Genomic DNA, 16,908 nt, shown 5'->3' with positions numbered 1-16,908 from the left:
CTTCACCCAGCAGTGGGTCGACACCGGCTGATAATACAATGAAGCTTAAATTATCCGTATTATTGTATTATCTTGTACCTATGTAAAAATTAAAATGGGGATTATAATATGAAAGGATATTCACAAAACGAACGCGTATCAATATATATCATATATATATATTATATAGTTATTTATTTATATAGTAATTAATGTATGTGTGGAGGGATTATAATAATACGAAACGATATATACAAAACAGGACGCGTGACTCAAAGAAAGTCTCCAAATGACGGAACTGAAAATTTTGTTGTTATTGTTGTCGGTGAAACAAATCTTATACAATTTGTTAAAAATAATAATTTTGTCGGCGCCATTGCGCACTTTTAGTCTATCATCAGCTTGAAGTGAACAGAGCCACGAGAATCGTGTTGGTCGTGCTTGATGTTCTTGGCCCACGCCTTGCACACTATGCTGATTACTACTCCGCCTGAAATCATATCATATACGCAATTAGTCATTATGCTTCGTTATTGTACATATTTTAGATGAGATGGGGCACAAGGAACATGGAATAAATAGTGATCAAGTATCAAACACTTCTTATGGGATAAGAACTCTCAATGAATGTCTGGATATGGATTATAGCAGCATCTCTTTTCAGTGTGTAAAAGTTTTTGCGATTCGCTAACACTGATCACATGAATACAAATAGAATTATATTTGTTGGAAGAACTCTATCTAAGTAGACTAATAACAAAAACAAATATCTAATATGACCTAGACATAATCTTTAGACTAGAAGCTTTAAAAAAAATATTGATGGAATAAGTCGGAAATATGGGATGTATAGAGTCCAATCTCGAGAAAACTACGAGTATTATGCAAAAAGCTAATGTATTGCTATTACAAAATTATGGTGATGATTTATATGGAATGATAATTTGAAAAAAAGTTACGTGATTTTAAGTATATTTTAAGTAGTGGGTACATCAAAAGTTTATTTTGTTTTTTTATTTATTCGCTATAGGCCATTTTTATATTTTATACGTAGACTTTAAATAAATCTACATAAAGTGAAACCTCGATTATTTGAATTTTTGATAATGTATCCAGATTCTTTAAAATCAAGACAAGTTAGTTTTCTGAAACGTTTATTTTCGCGATTTAAATATTTATTTTGAATATTATCGATATGCTATCGAAAAGAAAACGTGTCGTACTATCATTAAAAGGTAAAGTGGATATAATCAATGCTTTGAAAAGAGGTAACTCTCTTGAGAGAGGACGTTGTTCATCTTATAAATAAGGCGTCGGCACCTCAACAATCTTGGATACAAAAAAACAAAGTGAACGTTTACGTTTTCAACGTTTAACTATTTATGTTAAATTGTTTCTAATTTATATGAAAAACTGTATTTGCCAGTATATTTTGCTACCATAAATTATACTTATATGAGTGAAATAATTCTCCAATATCTCCTATATCAAAACAAAATTAATCGCTAAACCTAAATTTTCGAGCGACAGGCATTCTTCTTAGAGGCACCGTTCGGTATTAATATGATCTGAATGAATACCTGATTTGGAAGAAGAATAAATTGCATTTATAACAAGTTATAACTAGGGTGACGAAATGTGAAGATCACATCTGATTTTTTTCATCAAAAGTCAGTTTTTATTATTGAAATGATCATATTTATAAATTATATATTTTTTACCAAAATATTATTGTATGATAAACTAATATAATATGCATGTTAAAATGTATCGATACGCTTTCGTCGACCACAAAAATGTTTAAAAAATATTACATCTATATAAAATTATGTAAAAAGTATACTAACGCCTAGGACGCTCGAAGAAAATAGCCATAAGGGGGCTGAGGTATCCGTCCGTATTCGTGAACGGGAAGTAGTAACTCGGAAAACCGCGCGTCGGGATGTGCATGATGCTGCCCATGTTCTCGTGGTCTGCGGGGGTTTCCCCCTCGCATGACACCCACACAGTGTTCTGGACAAACTAAACAACGCAGACATAGTCATATTAGTCAAAATTCTGTTTCTACTCTATATAAAATGATGGAATCGGTCGATTTAAAAAAATAATGAGCACTAAATAATATCGCCGCGCGGCTTAAGCGTTGGACTATAACGCCGTGGGTCCCAGGTTCAAATCCTGGGTCTGGCAAGTACACATTGTTTTTCAATTTGTGTCTGTCAGGGTATGGACCTAATAGGTTGAGTAAGTCGCTGACATCCATTACTCGAAAAAAACAAAATCTGTTAATATAAACCTCTACTCTGTGGAGGCCCAAATGATCCTATTAGGATCGGACATGGTCGAAAGAAAGAAGAAATAATATCGTTTTAGTATGAGTGGTAATGTATAAAAATTGTGAAAAATGTTTCCAAGAGTGACATTGGTATTGAGTATTTTATTACTTTTACAGCTAAATGATTTCACCTTGTAGTATTTTTCTATACGTATCGATATTTGTAGTTCTTGTTTTCAAATATGCAGTTGTCTGTAATTGTTATACATAATAGTTATTTACAGTGCTCCAATATGTATAGTGTACAAGACATTGTTCAATAATAAGAAATATATTGTTAACCCATACATAAAAAAATCTTAATTCGCAAAAATTTTCCATGATGGAAGAGATTACCTATTTATATGTATTATTTTAAAGAATAATATATGCTTCATAGGACATAATATTGGATAAATAATAAAAGGTGAACTTACAGGGATTTCAGGGTGATATTTTTTATTATTGATGTACGCCTTCAGGTCTTCGGGCATTTTTGATGGCAGTGCATCTGTGTTGTTGTATGTCGCGGGCTTCCAATTATAAATCTGAAAATTTAAATCGATGCTTTTGTTTAAAAGGGCACTTCATACATTATTTTCTCAACGAATTGGTAATTTGAAAACAGAAGTAATTTTCAAAAATGATTATTGTATAATTCATTGTATAATCAGGATAATACTAATCATTAATTTAGGAATCCGTAAAATGGCAAAATATCAATGAAACTTTTCGTTGCGTCATTTCCGTTATATAAAATCCGCCGATGAGTATAATATTATTATAATATAGATATGATATGCATCACTAAAATTTTATCAACTAAGTAATGACAGCTGAAGTCATTTGTCTGTAAACAAAGTTGATAATTGCTTATCTATTATTATTCACAATCGAAATTAAGAACATGAACCAAACGAACATTCCAATAATTATGATTTTGATGTTCAATGTCAATATATATTCTGGTTGTTGTTTTTTTTAATCAATCTTTCTTTAACACACATAATTTTAAAACACCTCAGAAGCATACCTACAATATATATATGTTAAATACGACGCCGGGTGGGACTTAAACCCTCATCTCCTGGATTATGGCCAATGTACTTTCAAATTGTATGTGATCAATAATGAATGTGACATTCTCAAATCTTGTGATTTATTATTCGTTGAATTACTTATTTCAGTAACTTTATCTTAGAATGCTAAGCTAGGATAAAACAATACTTAGCAATTACATCGTTCCACTTGAGGAATATACACGGCGCTGATTTATGATAGTTATAATTATTTTTCCAGGTGCACGGGATCCAGGTGTCTACAGGAACGTTGCACACCTTTCCTGCTGGTGGCGGTCTCTCGTAGTCGCAGGCCACGCGGTTGTCGGCCCCGGTCACATTCGAGTCATTCTCTAAGTACACTGCAAATCAAAATAATCCGTTGAGAATGCACTAATGGATCATACATCTTGGCATTATTTAATTTTCCTAATGAGATTCAAGCAATTTTTCAGCTTTTAAGTGTGGTTTTGAATGTTATATTAAATTAATATAACAAAATTAATATAATAAAATAGAAAAATTTTATGTCCAAGAAAGATTGGCTAAAATATATTTTATCAACTTTAATATTACCAGGTAATGTTCTTGCTACAGAAAATTTTTCATAAGTAAAGACATGTTATGTTTGATAATAAATACTAAAGTATCACCTGAAGTTACCTTTCATCTAATAATTATTAAATCATATAACCTAGCGACATTTAAAAGCTTACATTTTAAGAAATCGTCAATGTCATTGGTCCAGTACGCGACGTTCGCCTCATCGCTAGCGTTGTACGAGATGAGAGTGCTATTGCACAGCGATGGTGGCATGGGCCGGAATTCAAGACCTGTAAACAAACAGTACAACGATCAATATTTTCAAGAATGCAAGAAGATTTGACTCGTGACACATTCTTTCTTGATATTTTTTTCAGTAAGTATTAATTTTTATAACTACCGGGTAAAAGCTTATGAAATACGCAACTGTTTCTGAAATGTTATCAGAAGTATATACATAATATAACAACTGCTTTAAAATAGTGTCATATTGTTTGATTAAATGGAATCGTTTATACTGAAATCATAAAATTAACTCAGAACTCCTGATTAATAAATGATTAATCATTATATTTATGAAATATAAATTATTATCGCGTAATCGTATTTAAAACCCGATCGAGTGAATTCAGGATAACGAACGGGCGAGCTTTTAATCTACTTGATAGGAAATGTTATCTAAAAAGTCAATCCACTTCATTCGATTTCAGTAATATTAATGTGCTGGTTAATTTACACCCTCATTATTGGGATTGCAATACCGGTATTTCAAAACCGGTATTCCAGTATTTTTCGATACCGAAATACCGCTTATAAAAAATAGACAACACCGATATATTCAGTATTAAAAATGGAAAGAAAATGTATTAATGAACATGAAAAATTTAAATGGACAGGAAGTATTTTTTTTGTCGGGTTACGTCGTTAGTTTGTATAATCAGCACTAGTGGCGGATATTTCATGCTTGAATAATAATTATACACTATAATGGAATTGTCTGCGCCTAATTTTTGATTTTTATCTACTAATTAGTAGCTTATATAATAATGAAGAAATAAAAATTTGTTGAAACATTGAGCAACATTGTATTTGGTTTTACTTCTTATGGAATAAAAGTAAAGTAATTGCAAAAAGTGCAACAATAATATGGCAAACGTTGAAGTTATGTAAGAAAATATCGGATATAAACGTCACGTACCTGTAAAATCATCGAGACAACTCTGAAATGTGTCCAAATCAATCATAGGTATTTAGAAATCATTAATAATTGTAAATAAATAAATAAATAATAATTATATTTTTCAAGACAAATTTTCGTTGCACAAATATTATCGCAGTACATTTGACGCAGTAATATTATCATACCTTCTGGTTAACGTAACAAAACTACATAATATTGAACGCATAAAAAGGTTGAAACCAAATTACAGCATGCAACAGCTGGAAAAAAGGTAATTCGAAAACTACAGATTTCTTACCTTGCACGGATACTGCTAAAACGAGCGCTACAACAACAACAAACAAGTCCTTTAGCACCTTCATTTTTATTTTAATATTACAATAACTGTCTCGTAATTGTTACCGTATTCAATTATTTCGTGCAACAGAAAACACATAGACTAATCCTACTATCTACATACTAGGAAAACTGCACCAAACTAGCGATAAACCGATTTAACGATAACCTCGCGGACTCGGTTCATCGCTGATTTGATAAAACTGGATAGAAACAGAAACACATATATAAATTATATAGATTTGTAAATTCCATACAAAAGGATGGCCCCATAAGTGGCGACATTTCCTATTGGCGTGACTATGAATTTTAACTATAAGCTTCCATCCAGAATTCACAAAAATATTTATAATAAATTTAAAATATTAATTCAGATCTAAAAAGCGCAGTTTTCAATCATATACATTTTATTGGAATTAAATACTTAATAATAATGAAACCAAGACATTTTGTAATAAAGGTAAGTAAATAATTCAATTTTATAATATATCAATTGTTTATAATTTAATTATAAAATTATAAAACTGCACTAATTTGAGACATTTCGAACCTTAACTCATTTAGTGCTGACACCTCGACTGGCGCGTTTGCGTTAGACGGCCATTAGATATAATTAACAAAATGAAATGTGGTATTTAATTAGTAATTATCTGTCAGCAGTGAATGCGTTATTAATTGGCAAAACAACGTAAGCAACAGTTTTTGGTTATTGCGTTTTAAACCGAGAATTATTGTTCAATACCACCTAGCGCGTAAGTGACAAAATATTACAGTGCGAGCTTAATCGCGTGATTTTTTTAGGGTATGTGCCCTTATAGCGTTTTAACTTCTTATCGTATTATAAAGTCGGGCAAACCAACGTAACCGACGTTTTTTGATAGCGTAAGTGACAATATAGTCGGTACGGTTTATTCAGTTGCCTGTCTGGTAGTGACTTATGCGAAAGCCGATATGAGAGGAAAGTACGCGTCTTGCAGTGAAACTGGCTGAGATAAAATAAACCTGATAATAAAGTTTATTAGACTATTACCCGCCGTTCCATCTCACTACTGTCGGAACAATCTACGAATAAGTATCTTCCTGCAGATTTTCGAAATGTTAAAAATGTATACTGAATACATATTTAGATTCTTTGAATGAATCTACTAATGTCGTGAGTCTGAATGTTTTCAGAAACGTATTTAATGAACAGTTCAACTTGATTTTCCATCTACAAAAAAAGATACGTGTTCTTTTCGCAAGAAAATTAAATATATGTCTGGTGACGAGAGACTTCGGCTTACAAATGTCACTTTACCGAAAAGGATATATGCAAGGAGATGTTCTTAAATAAGCCAAAAGTAAAAAATACGTTTTGTGCGCAAGTATTGACCTCAATAAGGTGCTAAACACCAAACGATGAAAGCGTAAATTTATATTATAGTCGAAAATATGAACGTAATTAAAGTATCTGCGAAAATGGAATAAATAATGAATACTGCTTTTTATGAGGTGAAACTGATTGATGGTAAGCGTGGCAGTAATGAAATCTCCACAATCTTGCACAAATTTTTGTACAGGGTTGACAAAGCGGGAAAAAATCAACAATTTTATTATACTGTGATAGATAGCTGCGCTGGTCAGAATAAGGACCGGGAAATGTTGGCTAAGCTATCTTATTTTATGAAAAATTCAACTCTCATTGAATCGATAAAAATAAATTTTCTATTAGGGGTCATACTATGATGCCGGTCGATTCCATTCATGCGACAATTGAGTCATTTATATATTCATAATAGTTTGGGCGCAATCAGAATGGCCCACCATCATTTCCAATGCGAAACACAGTCTAAAAAATATAAAAATTATGCAGAATTCCGTGACTGGCAGTCTTTCGCCGCTACTCACATTACACTTGAAGGTAACCGTCAGGTAATTTAAGGTAATTGATCGGGAAACAATAAGTTTTCACGGAAGTTAAAACTTACAGCTTATTCAATCGGAAATGCAATTGCATAAAAAGGAGGACAGAATATACGCGTTAAAAAGACCTTAAAATAAATGAAAAGGGCGCAAGTTGCATGTCCCCTTTTATATATTTTTAGTGATAACATTTTAATTAGTTTATTGACGTCTCTCGTATGCCCTGGCGTGAGTACAATGTCGAATGACTACTAACGCCCTTTACATGTGTGTTTATCAAGTCTAGAATATTATGTAAGAAACTGTATCATATTACATGGTTATAGTTTATTAACCCTTATAACTTGTCAGGTTTGGTAGGTATCTTATACCCACATAACAGTTCGATTAGTGTCATTTCGGTCGCGATCCGTGAGGCACTTTTTTGTATATTTACAATAATTGGAGTCGCTGGACGAATCGTCTTGTTTGCGTATTTTTACCACGTTTTTATTAGCTCGTATTCTTGTTTGTCCAGTAGAATATTTTTCTTGTTTGTCGAAGATTTGTATTGGACGATTGAAGATTGTTAACTAACTTCCCGACTAACTAGACATTTGAAACTTTTAGAATATATCAGAACACGACGACAATGCATTATTTTAATACTTTTAGCCATCTTTAAGCAGAATTGAATTCATTTTAAGTTAATTCTGTCTTGTATGGAAAGTTATTTCGGAAAAAATTCGCATAAAGTAAAACACTATTATTGGTTGCTAAGGGGGTCCTAGCAACTAAATTCATTAATATATACGTGCGTTACTATGGAAACCAATATGAAATGTCAAAATGACATTTCGGTATTCTGAATTTATTCAGTATTCTATCAAGTACAAAAAAGTATTTATTAATACATAGAATTGTTAAGTTTATATGATTCAACAGAAAATTAAAAAAAAACGTGGTATATAAAAATTTATTTTTATCTTGTTATTATTTATATGTAGTTTCATGAGACAACAATTAAATTTACATAACCAAAAAATATGTTGGCTCTTTGGCGTAAGAATAATTTATTTTCTTAATTTTAATATCGTGCACAACTGTTGCCACTCGATTACTAAGGGTTTCATACCTTTTTTCTGACTTCTGGGCGACCTGTATGTGCATTGGCATATATAAAAATTTCAATATTAAATGTAATATTTTTCCCCTGTTCTGAATTTTCATAGTTCTGTTCTATTTCTTCATGTTCTGTTTATTCATGGAACCGATGGTAGTACATTGATGTTGCTGTATGTTTCGCGTTTTCAATAATTATTGTAAACCTTAAAAATACAAAATTAATTTCATTTAACAATATACTTACTAAATATACTTCTTCAATTATCCACCAATTTTTTTCTACACGCATCATAGTGGCGACTTTTATATACAAAAAATATGTGTCGTTTAATGTGTATTTACTAAGTAAATATATAATTTCCAAAACAATGGTGAATATTTCTATAACAGTTAAATGTCATTTCGTGAATAAAAATACATCTTGTATGCATTTCAAATTTGTCTATTTTTATTTCCTTACCCTAAACATGTATATTGACATACAAAGGTTGTGATCCTAAGTTCTTTAAAAACCAGGATATTGTTAATATGATTATTCAAGATGACTGCTATAAAATCCAAGACGGCTGTAAAAAGAGGAGGTTCCTACCAAAAATTAAAAGCCTTACCCCTTAGTGGAAAAGGTTAATTATTTGTGCGGTGTATCCACATTTCCATGCTAATCTGCGTGACTAGATATTATATTAAAATCAGCATTGCCAAATTACAATTTCTCATAAAAATACAACATTACATAATATTTTGAAAAACTAGAATTTTTTTCTTGACTTGTCTAGGATATTTTAGTCATTGCCCTGATTAAAATCCTTAAAGGTATTTTCAGATATGTATCATAAATTGACGACTATATATACTTAACGTAAATTTTTAAAAGATCGCCAATTGAAGATATAGCGTTAATTAACACACCAATTTACAAAGAATATTTATTTATTTAAAAATATAAATAATTTATCCCTAATTAAAATTAGCTCACAACTAAATATTCTTATTTTGTACCACTAATTACATTTCATGGTTAATAAAGTCTCGTAATTCAATTATCCGTTCACAAGACAAGTTAATACTTAAATGTTAAATAATCCTTTGCTAACCGGGGTTTCACCACTGGTATTTTAAGGTAAACAAACAACCACAGATGCAACCTAAAACTCAGATAATCAAACTCATAAAGTTTGGTGGATGTACTTGGCAGCGAAGAACTCGGGACTGAGATAGGTGAAATAAGCTAAGGGAGGCCTTCGCCCAGCAGTGGATCGACCCCGGCTGATAAGACAATGAAGCATAAATTATCTGTATTAGTATATCTTGTATCGGAAATTGACTTTATGAATTATTATTTGTTGTGTGTTTTGGTCTCTTTACAATATTGTCTGTTGTATTTCAATCTATTATTAATAGTAGCTTTTGGTGGTCAAGGTAATTATTAAAATATATCGATCCACACATTAAAATAAATGCCAAAAATTTCACATTCAATAAGCTTTGTTTATTTACTGAGATGAATATAATATTTTAACTAATTCACAGCTGATTTAATTTTTCCGTAATTAGTACTAAGTACATATTTTTTATAATCTTAATAAGAATAATTCTAAGGCAGCAATAATGTCTTTATCGAAAAGTGATCAAACTACATTATAAAAATATTGTATTAGAAAAAGTATTTTATTGGCGGTTCAAAATTTTTGATTTACAATATTCTATACACAAGATTGCTTTCGGCCGCTACGGCAGCTATCTAGGTTAGGTTTGTATGGAAGTATTAACAATTATTGTAACAATTACAATAAGTTAGCCCTCTAAACAGTCAAAACTGTATATATGGCTCTAAAATTTACCACTGCCAAAAGAGGTGCTGTTAAAACATAGCACTTATTGTAACAATTACAACTAACTTATTGTAATTGTTACAATAAGTGCTAATACTTAGATACCAACCTACCTTAGATAACTGCCGTAGCGGCCGAAAGCAGTCTTGTGTATAAAATAGATATCAGTGATTATAGTAGTCATATGATTTCAGTTTAAAAAATAAAAATCAATTATTTTTTACTGATTTAATTTCTGAATTGGTGAAAAGCATTAAAAATTAAAATAAATCAACTTAAATTATTAACATTGTTATTTCCTCTAACAAATAAATATAACTATAAGTATTTTTATTTCATCAGAATAGCATTTAACCATTTTTACAGATATATTTATTTTATTCTAATGATTAAAATATAACTTTAAATGAATGAGATCATAAAAACCGTATTTCTAAAATTCCTTCTCAAAAATCGATACAGTAAATCTTTAACAACTGTATATATTTTATTTTCTCTGATTTATAATTTTATTACTGGTAATAATGCAGATAATATAATTATACGATTTTTTAAATCATAATATCTAGCTTTATATTCGTGTGTAATATATTAAGTATAAAAAAACGCACAGTCATAGCAGACGTAGCGACGTAGACCTTTTTACAGACGTAGCGCGTAGAGCACGTAGAATCCATAGGTGAATAATTGCGATTGTAGCTCGTAGAGTGCATTTATTTAAATAATTAGTATTTGCCCTATCGAATATATTTTTGTAAGTTTGATAGCAAGTAATTACGTTACATGTATTATTCATTTAGTTTAAAATCTGAATGGAATATTCATTAATTAATTAATTATACGTGTTTTGGATTCTGGCATTACTTTATATTATTTTCTTTTATTCAGATAAAATAATAATAGTATTTTAATTAAATGACACATTATTGAATATATTCTATGTTACCAATATATAATTTAATAGTAGTTTCATGTAATTCACATTCGTAAAGTAATAAGAGAGGAAAATTGGGAGAGGCCAGTGAAATAAAACGAGAGATTATTTTATAACCACTATGGATGTTTTATTAATTTCTTTTAAAAATGTTTACATTAAGCATAAATGAAATTGTTTGAAATGATTACTTAACTTTTTGCATGCAGTTTTATTTATGCACACTTAATTTTTAAACATTTTGTACACGTGTGCTCTGTCACGAATGTTTTCCGGGGGCGCACGGGGCCCCCTCCACAAGTCGCGATCCAACTCCCCTTTCCCCCTCCCCCATACCTTGGCCCCCAAAACAGCCAACGCTGCATCAAAAGCGATCGCCTCTCATCATCCCCCCCCCCAGTACCGTCTCACGCAACCCCCTCACTTGCTACATTCACCCAAATCCATCTCCCAACTCTACGATCGCTTCCACAATCCCACGATACATTTTCAGTCGGCGGTAATTAACTATTATCAAACTCGTCGAATTCAAAGACTCCAGAAACAATCATAAAAAACCTTCATTTGCTGAATATAAATTTAACAAAACGCCGTCGAAATCAAGGATCTGAAGTCTGCTGAGTCCGATGAGCGAATGCTGATGTGAAAATATATTGTGAGCGGTGGTCGCAGTAGTGATAGAGTGAGTAGACCGCAGTCGAAACCAAGTTGTTTGCCGCTAGCACTAACGCCGTGGCGTCGGAAACATGCGACAGAGCACAATAATCGGTAGCGGTCGAGCGACTTGGAGCGGCGAGGCGCGCCCGGTGCGGTGCGGCCGCGCGTCTCGCCGGACGCTCGCTGTGTCCTCAAAATGTGCTTAACTTAGTACTAAAACCAATACGTTAACGAGATACATTATAATCGTGTGTTGTGAGTAGTGTCTGGCGGGTCGACCGATGAACGGCGGATCTCGATGAAATGTTATTCGCGGTGAGAAGAGACGATACCGGATATCGCTGACAAACAGAGATGCAGAAATGATCGTTATACAATAATAGTACGGTACGTAATGTGATGTAATGTAAAGGTAATAGTGACAGAGGCGATCGGGTCGGGCGCCGAGTCGCCGGTCGCCCGCCGCATTCGCGGATCGTCCTTCGGCATCAAAAGTTAAGTTCTTTGTGAAATATTCAATTACTTTACAATGTTTAGTTTTTTTTTTGGATAGTTCCCTAAAAGTATATCTAAACTATATGGATTACAGATAACACTTAAGTACGTACATACTAACTATTTATAACAATTTCATTAATTCATTAATGGATAGGTAATCTTTCTGCGTTAAAAACTAGCGTAACAGTGCTTAATATGTAGTGCGGGCCGCGGCCGGCGACACACTGCGACATTACCACTATATAAAACAATACAATTCACATTGATTTTGCAAATCACTCTATTAATTATTTTATCATTTTGAACAACGAAATCTTATTTACACAACGTAACTCTTTTCATCCGTAAATAATAGATGAGACGATAGAATGTAAGTGAAGTAGGTAATGGGTAATGGGTAATGGATAATGAATGTATTCGGCCAAGGGCGGGCGGATTCCGCCTCGCTCCTCCGACAGATTAAGTTAATAGCTGAAAAAGCGAACTGTACCGACTGACACGACTCGTATAGAGCTAGAAAAACTAACAAGTGGCAGGGCAGAAGTTGAATATTCATTTTAAAATTAGCTAGTGATTACTCTTATTAATTTCAACTAATTAATTATCAATTAAATCATTTTATTAATTCATTATTAATATATGAATCTATGATATTATCTAAAAACCGACACCCGGTAGTGAGTTCGCCTACTCGCCAAGCATTAGGAAGCTGCGCCCGTCTTCACTCCCCATTCTCAATTATTTTACTTTTAAGTATTTCGTTAAGTCAATTTCCGCACCTTCCCCCCTTTATCATATTATAATTATATTTATTTTATATTTTAACGTACTAAAAGAGAGGCCTAACGAAATGAAGGTCGACGCGCGCCACACCCCCGCCCTTCGCCCTTCGCCTCTCTCCCCCTCCCTCTCTCGCCCTCACCCCTTCACCCCGGCCCTCTCGCCCTCACCCCCCGCGCCATTTACATTTAAACATTGTGCACAGCGTCACGACAAATCTTCAATGTTGATTCGCCAAGCAGGTGAAAAGGATCGTCAACAACGAAACGGACATACATCGCATTAAACATATTATTATCGTTCGGGTGTCTCGTCCCCGAAGCGGGATTATCGTTCGATCGAGATTCATATCTTTTATTTATTCCAATATACATAATAATCACAATAATAATAATAATAATGACTGACGCACGCACACACGCACGCGGCAAACATGACACACGCACACACACCACAATGAACACGTTTGTACAAGCACATTAATCAATAATTTACGAAAATTAAAACGAGAGCGACAACGACCGATCGGAGACTGAGTAGGGTGACAGGGAGACCTGCGTCCTCTTCGCCAGTGCGGTACACTTTGTGAATGTTTTATCAATATATATCATATATATTATATATATAGTTATTTATTTATATATTAATTAATGTATGTGTGTGGGGATTATAATACGAAACGATATACACAAAACGGAACGCGTGGCTCAAAGAAAGTCTCCAAATGACGGAACTGAAAATTTTGTTGTTATTGTTGTCGGTGAAACGAATCTGATATAATGTGTTAATAATAATAATATTGTCGGCGCCATTGCGCGCTCTTAGTCCACCATCAGCTCGAAGTGAACGGAGCCACGACGATCGTGTCGGTCGTGCTTGATGTTCTTGGCCCACGCCTTGCACTCGATGTTGATTAGTACTCCGGCTGAAATCATATCACATGCGCCATTAGTCATTATGCTTCGTTATTGTACACATTTTAGATGAGAGGACATACAACAAACATGGAGTGAATAGTGATTTATGGAATTCAACTTATCAGCGCATAATCTAGATTTGGATTAGAGCAGTATCTATTTTCACCCCGTGAAATTCTAATCGATTATCTAACAATGACCATATGAAGACAAATAGTTATATTACATTTGTAATAAGAACACTATCTAAATAGACTATCTAGTATCTAGATCTATCGGAAATCTACACAGAAAAGGTTTGAAAAAAATATTGGTAGAATAAATCGGAAATATGACGTGTTCTATAGAGCGCAATCTCGACAATGTATTGCTAGTACAAAATTATGTTGGTGATTTTTATGGAATGATAATTTGAATAAGAAATGTGTGATTTTACTAAGTCATCAAAAGATTATATCGTTTTTTTTAATTTTTTTAATACTTATTTATTTTATTTATTCGTTATAATCCCCTGTAAACAATATATTTAAATAAATTCTGATATTTAATAAAATAATTTTCAATCAATAATGTTGGCATGTAATTGGTATAAATCCATTTTTCCTCAGTTGAAGAAATGTCAATTAAATGTACATTTGGAAAATTAAATAATAAATTATTCACCGTTTTGAATAAAAAAAAATTCTAATTGATTTAGGTTTTGTACTTTTCCATTTAATTGTTTTAAATTGAAATTCAATCAAGCGTCTTCTGCCAATGGAGTTTATTTATTTTATTTAATCTAAACATAAAATATTTTAATATAATAATTCCCAAGGATGGATGTAAAGTGTCCTACACATCCTAGAACAGTGATGGCAAACCTATGGCACGCGAGATGATTTTGCATGGCATGCGAATGTTTTATTTTAAAGAGGAGAAAAAACATAAGTATAATAATTAAAAAAAAAATTACAATAAAAATTACAAATAAATACTTATATAATGTTAGTGGCGACAGGGCCATGCGTATTTTATTCGGTTTTTAATATTATTTACCAATCGATGCGTAAACGGAAACGACGAAATTCGTGCATAAATGACAGATCGTATTGTATGAAAAATAGGAGATAAATAGTATAATAAATATTAAGTTTAATGTAAATATATAATTGCATATTGTTATGCTTTGGGCTTAAGGAATTTATTGATCGAACGATTAAAATATAAAAAATATTGCATTAACAAGCCTAATGAAATTTATCGGAATTCATTCAAACATAATAGCTAGGTACTTGCTATGTTGCCTCAGACATAATCGCTAAAAATGGAAAACCGTTTAGTGATGGTGAATGGTGAAGGAGCATGGTAAAAATGGTTCAAGGATATCTTTGAAATTTTTGAAAATAAGGAAAAATTAATTCAAAGAATAAAAGGTAAGCCTTCGGCTAAAAACACAATGAAAGATAGAATCTCAAGACTCCAAGACAAGAAGAAAGAATAATTGCAATAACTGCAACTGTAGTAATAATTGTTAAACCTTTTAAATATAATTCTTAAAAAACCAATTTTCCCCAAGAAAAACTGGTCGGCACGTCAGAGTCAAAAAATTATATTTGGAAATTTTGGCAAGCGTACGTAAAAAGGTTCACCAACGCTGATATAGAAGAATGTGAACCAAGATAACTTATATATTTTAAGTAAGTATTCGTGATTTGGCAGCTTCGAAAAGGATAGCTACTTTTAATCAAAAATCAATAAGTAATTGAATTTCGTTTACTAAAAAATATTTTCATTGAAGCTATCTGAAAAAATTATCAAAATAAATTGTTCACACAAAATGTACTTTTCTCTCCTTAATATTTATGTTTTTTTTCGATTATCCGGATTACCTACATCCCCAATTAGTCCCTAATAATCGAGGATCTAGTTTAATACAAATGATTGAATTTTATTCAAAACATAATTACACTATTTAGCTTGTTTAGATAATTAATATTGTAAAAAATCTGTGTTGTTTGTACAAAGTATTGTAATTTACCGATTACATAATAATACAATATTCTTATTAAATAACTTTATGTATTAGTTTCTATTCAATTATTATTAGGTATATTTGTTTTATTTATCATTGTACATATTTTTAGTGGATGGAAAGAATATTTCACGTGTCCTCTAATGTCCGTAACATAATATATTTTTTTTTTAAATTTAAATCCACTGCAGACAAATTGATCCAAAGGCACAAAAACGTCGCTGCATTTCCACTTCAATTAAGATGTTAAGAAAGTGTGTCCAGACTATGCGAGATGTGGGGCCGCGATAGAGGAGCGAATGTGTTTGGAATGGACATCGCGCGCATCGACCAAATCAATATCGCGTCACGTGCGACGGGCGGAAAAGGCGCCGCGACGCGCCGTCACTGGGTTAGTGGGTGCGCACGCGCGCAAGCGCATCACTGCCCACTACTGCCCCTTTTCGCTTTTGTCATATTATTTTTGCCGGAAAACTGATTCTAACCTCACAAACATTTTCGTTTAAATTTTATACTGATAAAACTATGCAACTATATTTTTTTCAAGTTGATTGTTGTATCAATTTCACGGATTTCAAAACTATTGATAATTCAGTTTGCCAAACTGTATTAATGTATTTTTTTATCAATGTCACTATCGATGGTTACAGGTATATATAAATGAATATAATTTTCATGCTATTCATTATTATTAAAACCGTATAATATCAGATAATAATATATTATTGGGATATTTACTGACAACCACATTTCATAGATTTTATCTAGTGGAAATATGTTATTTATTATCTAGATTATAATGAAAATAACTACATATATGTTAAATTATCACTAAATTTCTAATTTATATGAAAAACTAT

General features: G+C 32.1%; 2 protein-coding genes across 3 annotated transcripts in view; both read right to left on the bottom strand.

Annotated features, from left to right (window-relative positions):
- Positions 1–208: 208 nt before the first annotated feature.
- LOC147066043 (sodium/potassium-transporting ATPase subunit beta-2-like) lies at positions 209–5,565 on the bottom strand. Its single transcript, XM_085955814.1, has 6 exons — positions 5,373–5,565; positions 4,068–4,184; positions 3,532–3,713; positions 2,731–2,841; positions 1,827–2,001; positions 209–469 (listed from the first exon to the last, which is right to left on the bottom strand). The coding sequence occupies exons 1-6, from the start codon at positions 5,434–5,436 to the stop codon at positions 366–368; spliced, it is 753 nt and encodes a 250-aa protein (XP_085811940.1). The 5' UTR covers positions 5,437–5,565; the 3' UTR covers positions 209–365.
- Positions 5,566–11,300: 5,735 nt separating this feature from the next.
- The window catches only part of LOC147066042 (sodium/potassium-transporting ATPase subunit beta-2-like), a 92,094-nt gene continuing 86,486 nt past the window's right edge, over positions 11,301–16,908 (bottom strand). For both annotated transcript variants that reach the window (XM_085955541.1, XM_085955543.1), the window contains exon 7: positions 11,301–14,042. In XM_085955541.1, the coding sequence (XP_085811667.1) occupies positions 13,939–14,042 (104 nt within the window). In that variant the 3' untranslated portion in view covers positions 11,301–13,938. The remainder of the gene's footprint in view (positions 14,043–16,908) is intronic.

Source organism: Rhyacophila brunnea, unplaced genomic scaffold (assembly GCF_057557595.1).
Source record: "Rhyacophila brunnea isolate RB1 unplaced genomic scaffold, BYU_Rbru_1.0 scaffold_5, whole genome shotgun sequence".
Classification (NCBI taxonomy): Eukaryota; Metazoa; Arthropoda; class Insecta; order Trichoptera; family Rhyacophilidae; genus Rhyacophila; species Rhyacophila brunnea.
This window is presented reverse-complemented; position numbering and strand designations above follow the sequence as displayed.

Excerpts from the sequence above, each read along its gene's own strand:
- LOC147066043 (XM_085955814.1), bottom strand. The coding sequence starts at position 5,436 with ATGAAGGTGCTAAAGGACTTGTTTGTTGTTGTTGTAGCGCTCGTTTTA. Across the intron at positions 3,714-4,067 it reads CATTGACGATTTCTTAAAAT|TGTACTTAGAGAATGACTCG; the intron begins GTAAGCTTTTAA and ends TTTGATTTGCAG. Across the intron at positions 2,842-3,531 it reads TATTCCTCAAGTGGAACGAT|ATTTATAATTGGAAGCCCGC; the intron begins GTAATTGCTAAG and ends TTAAATTTTCAG.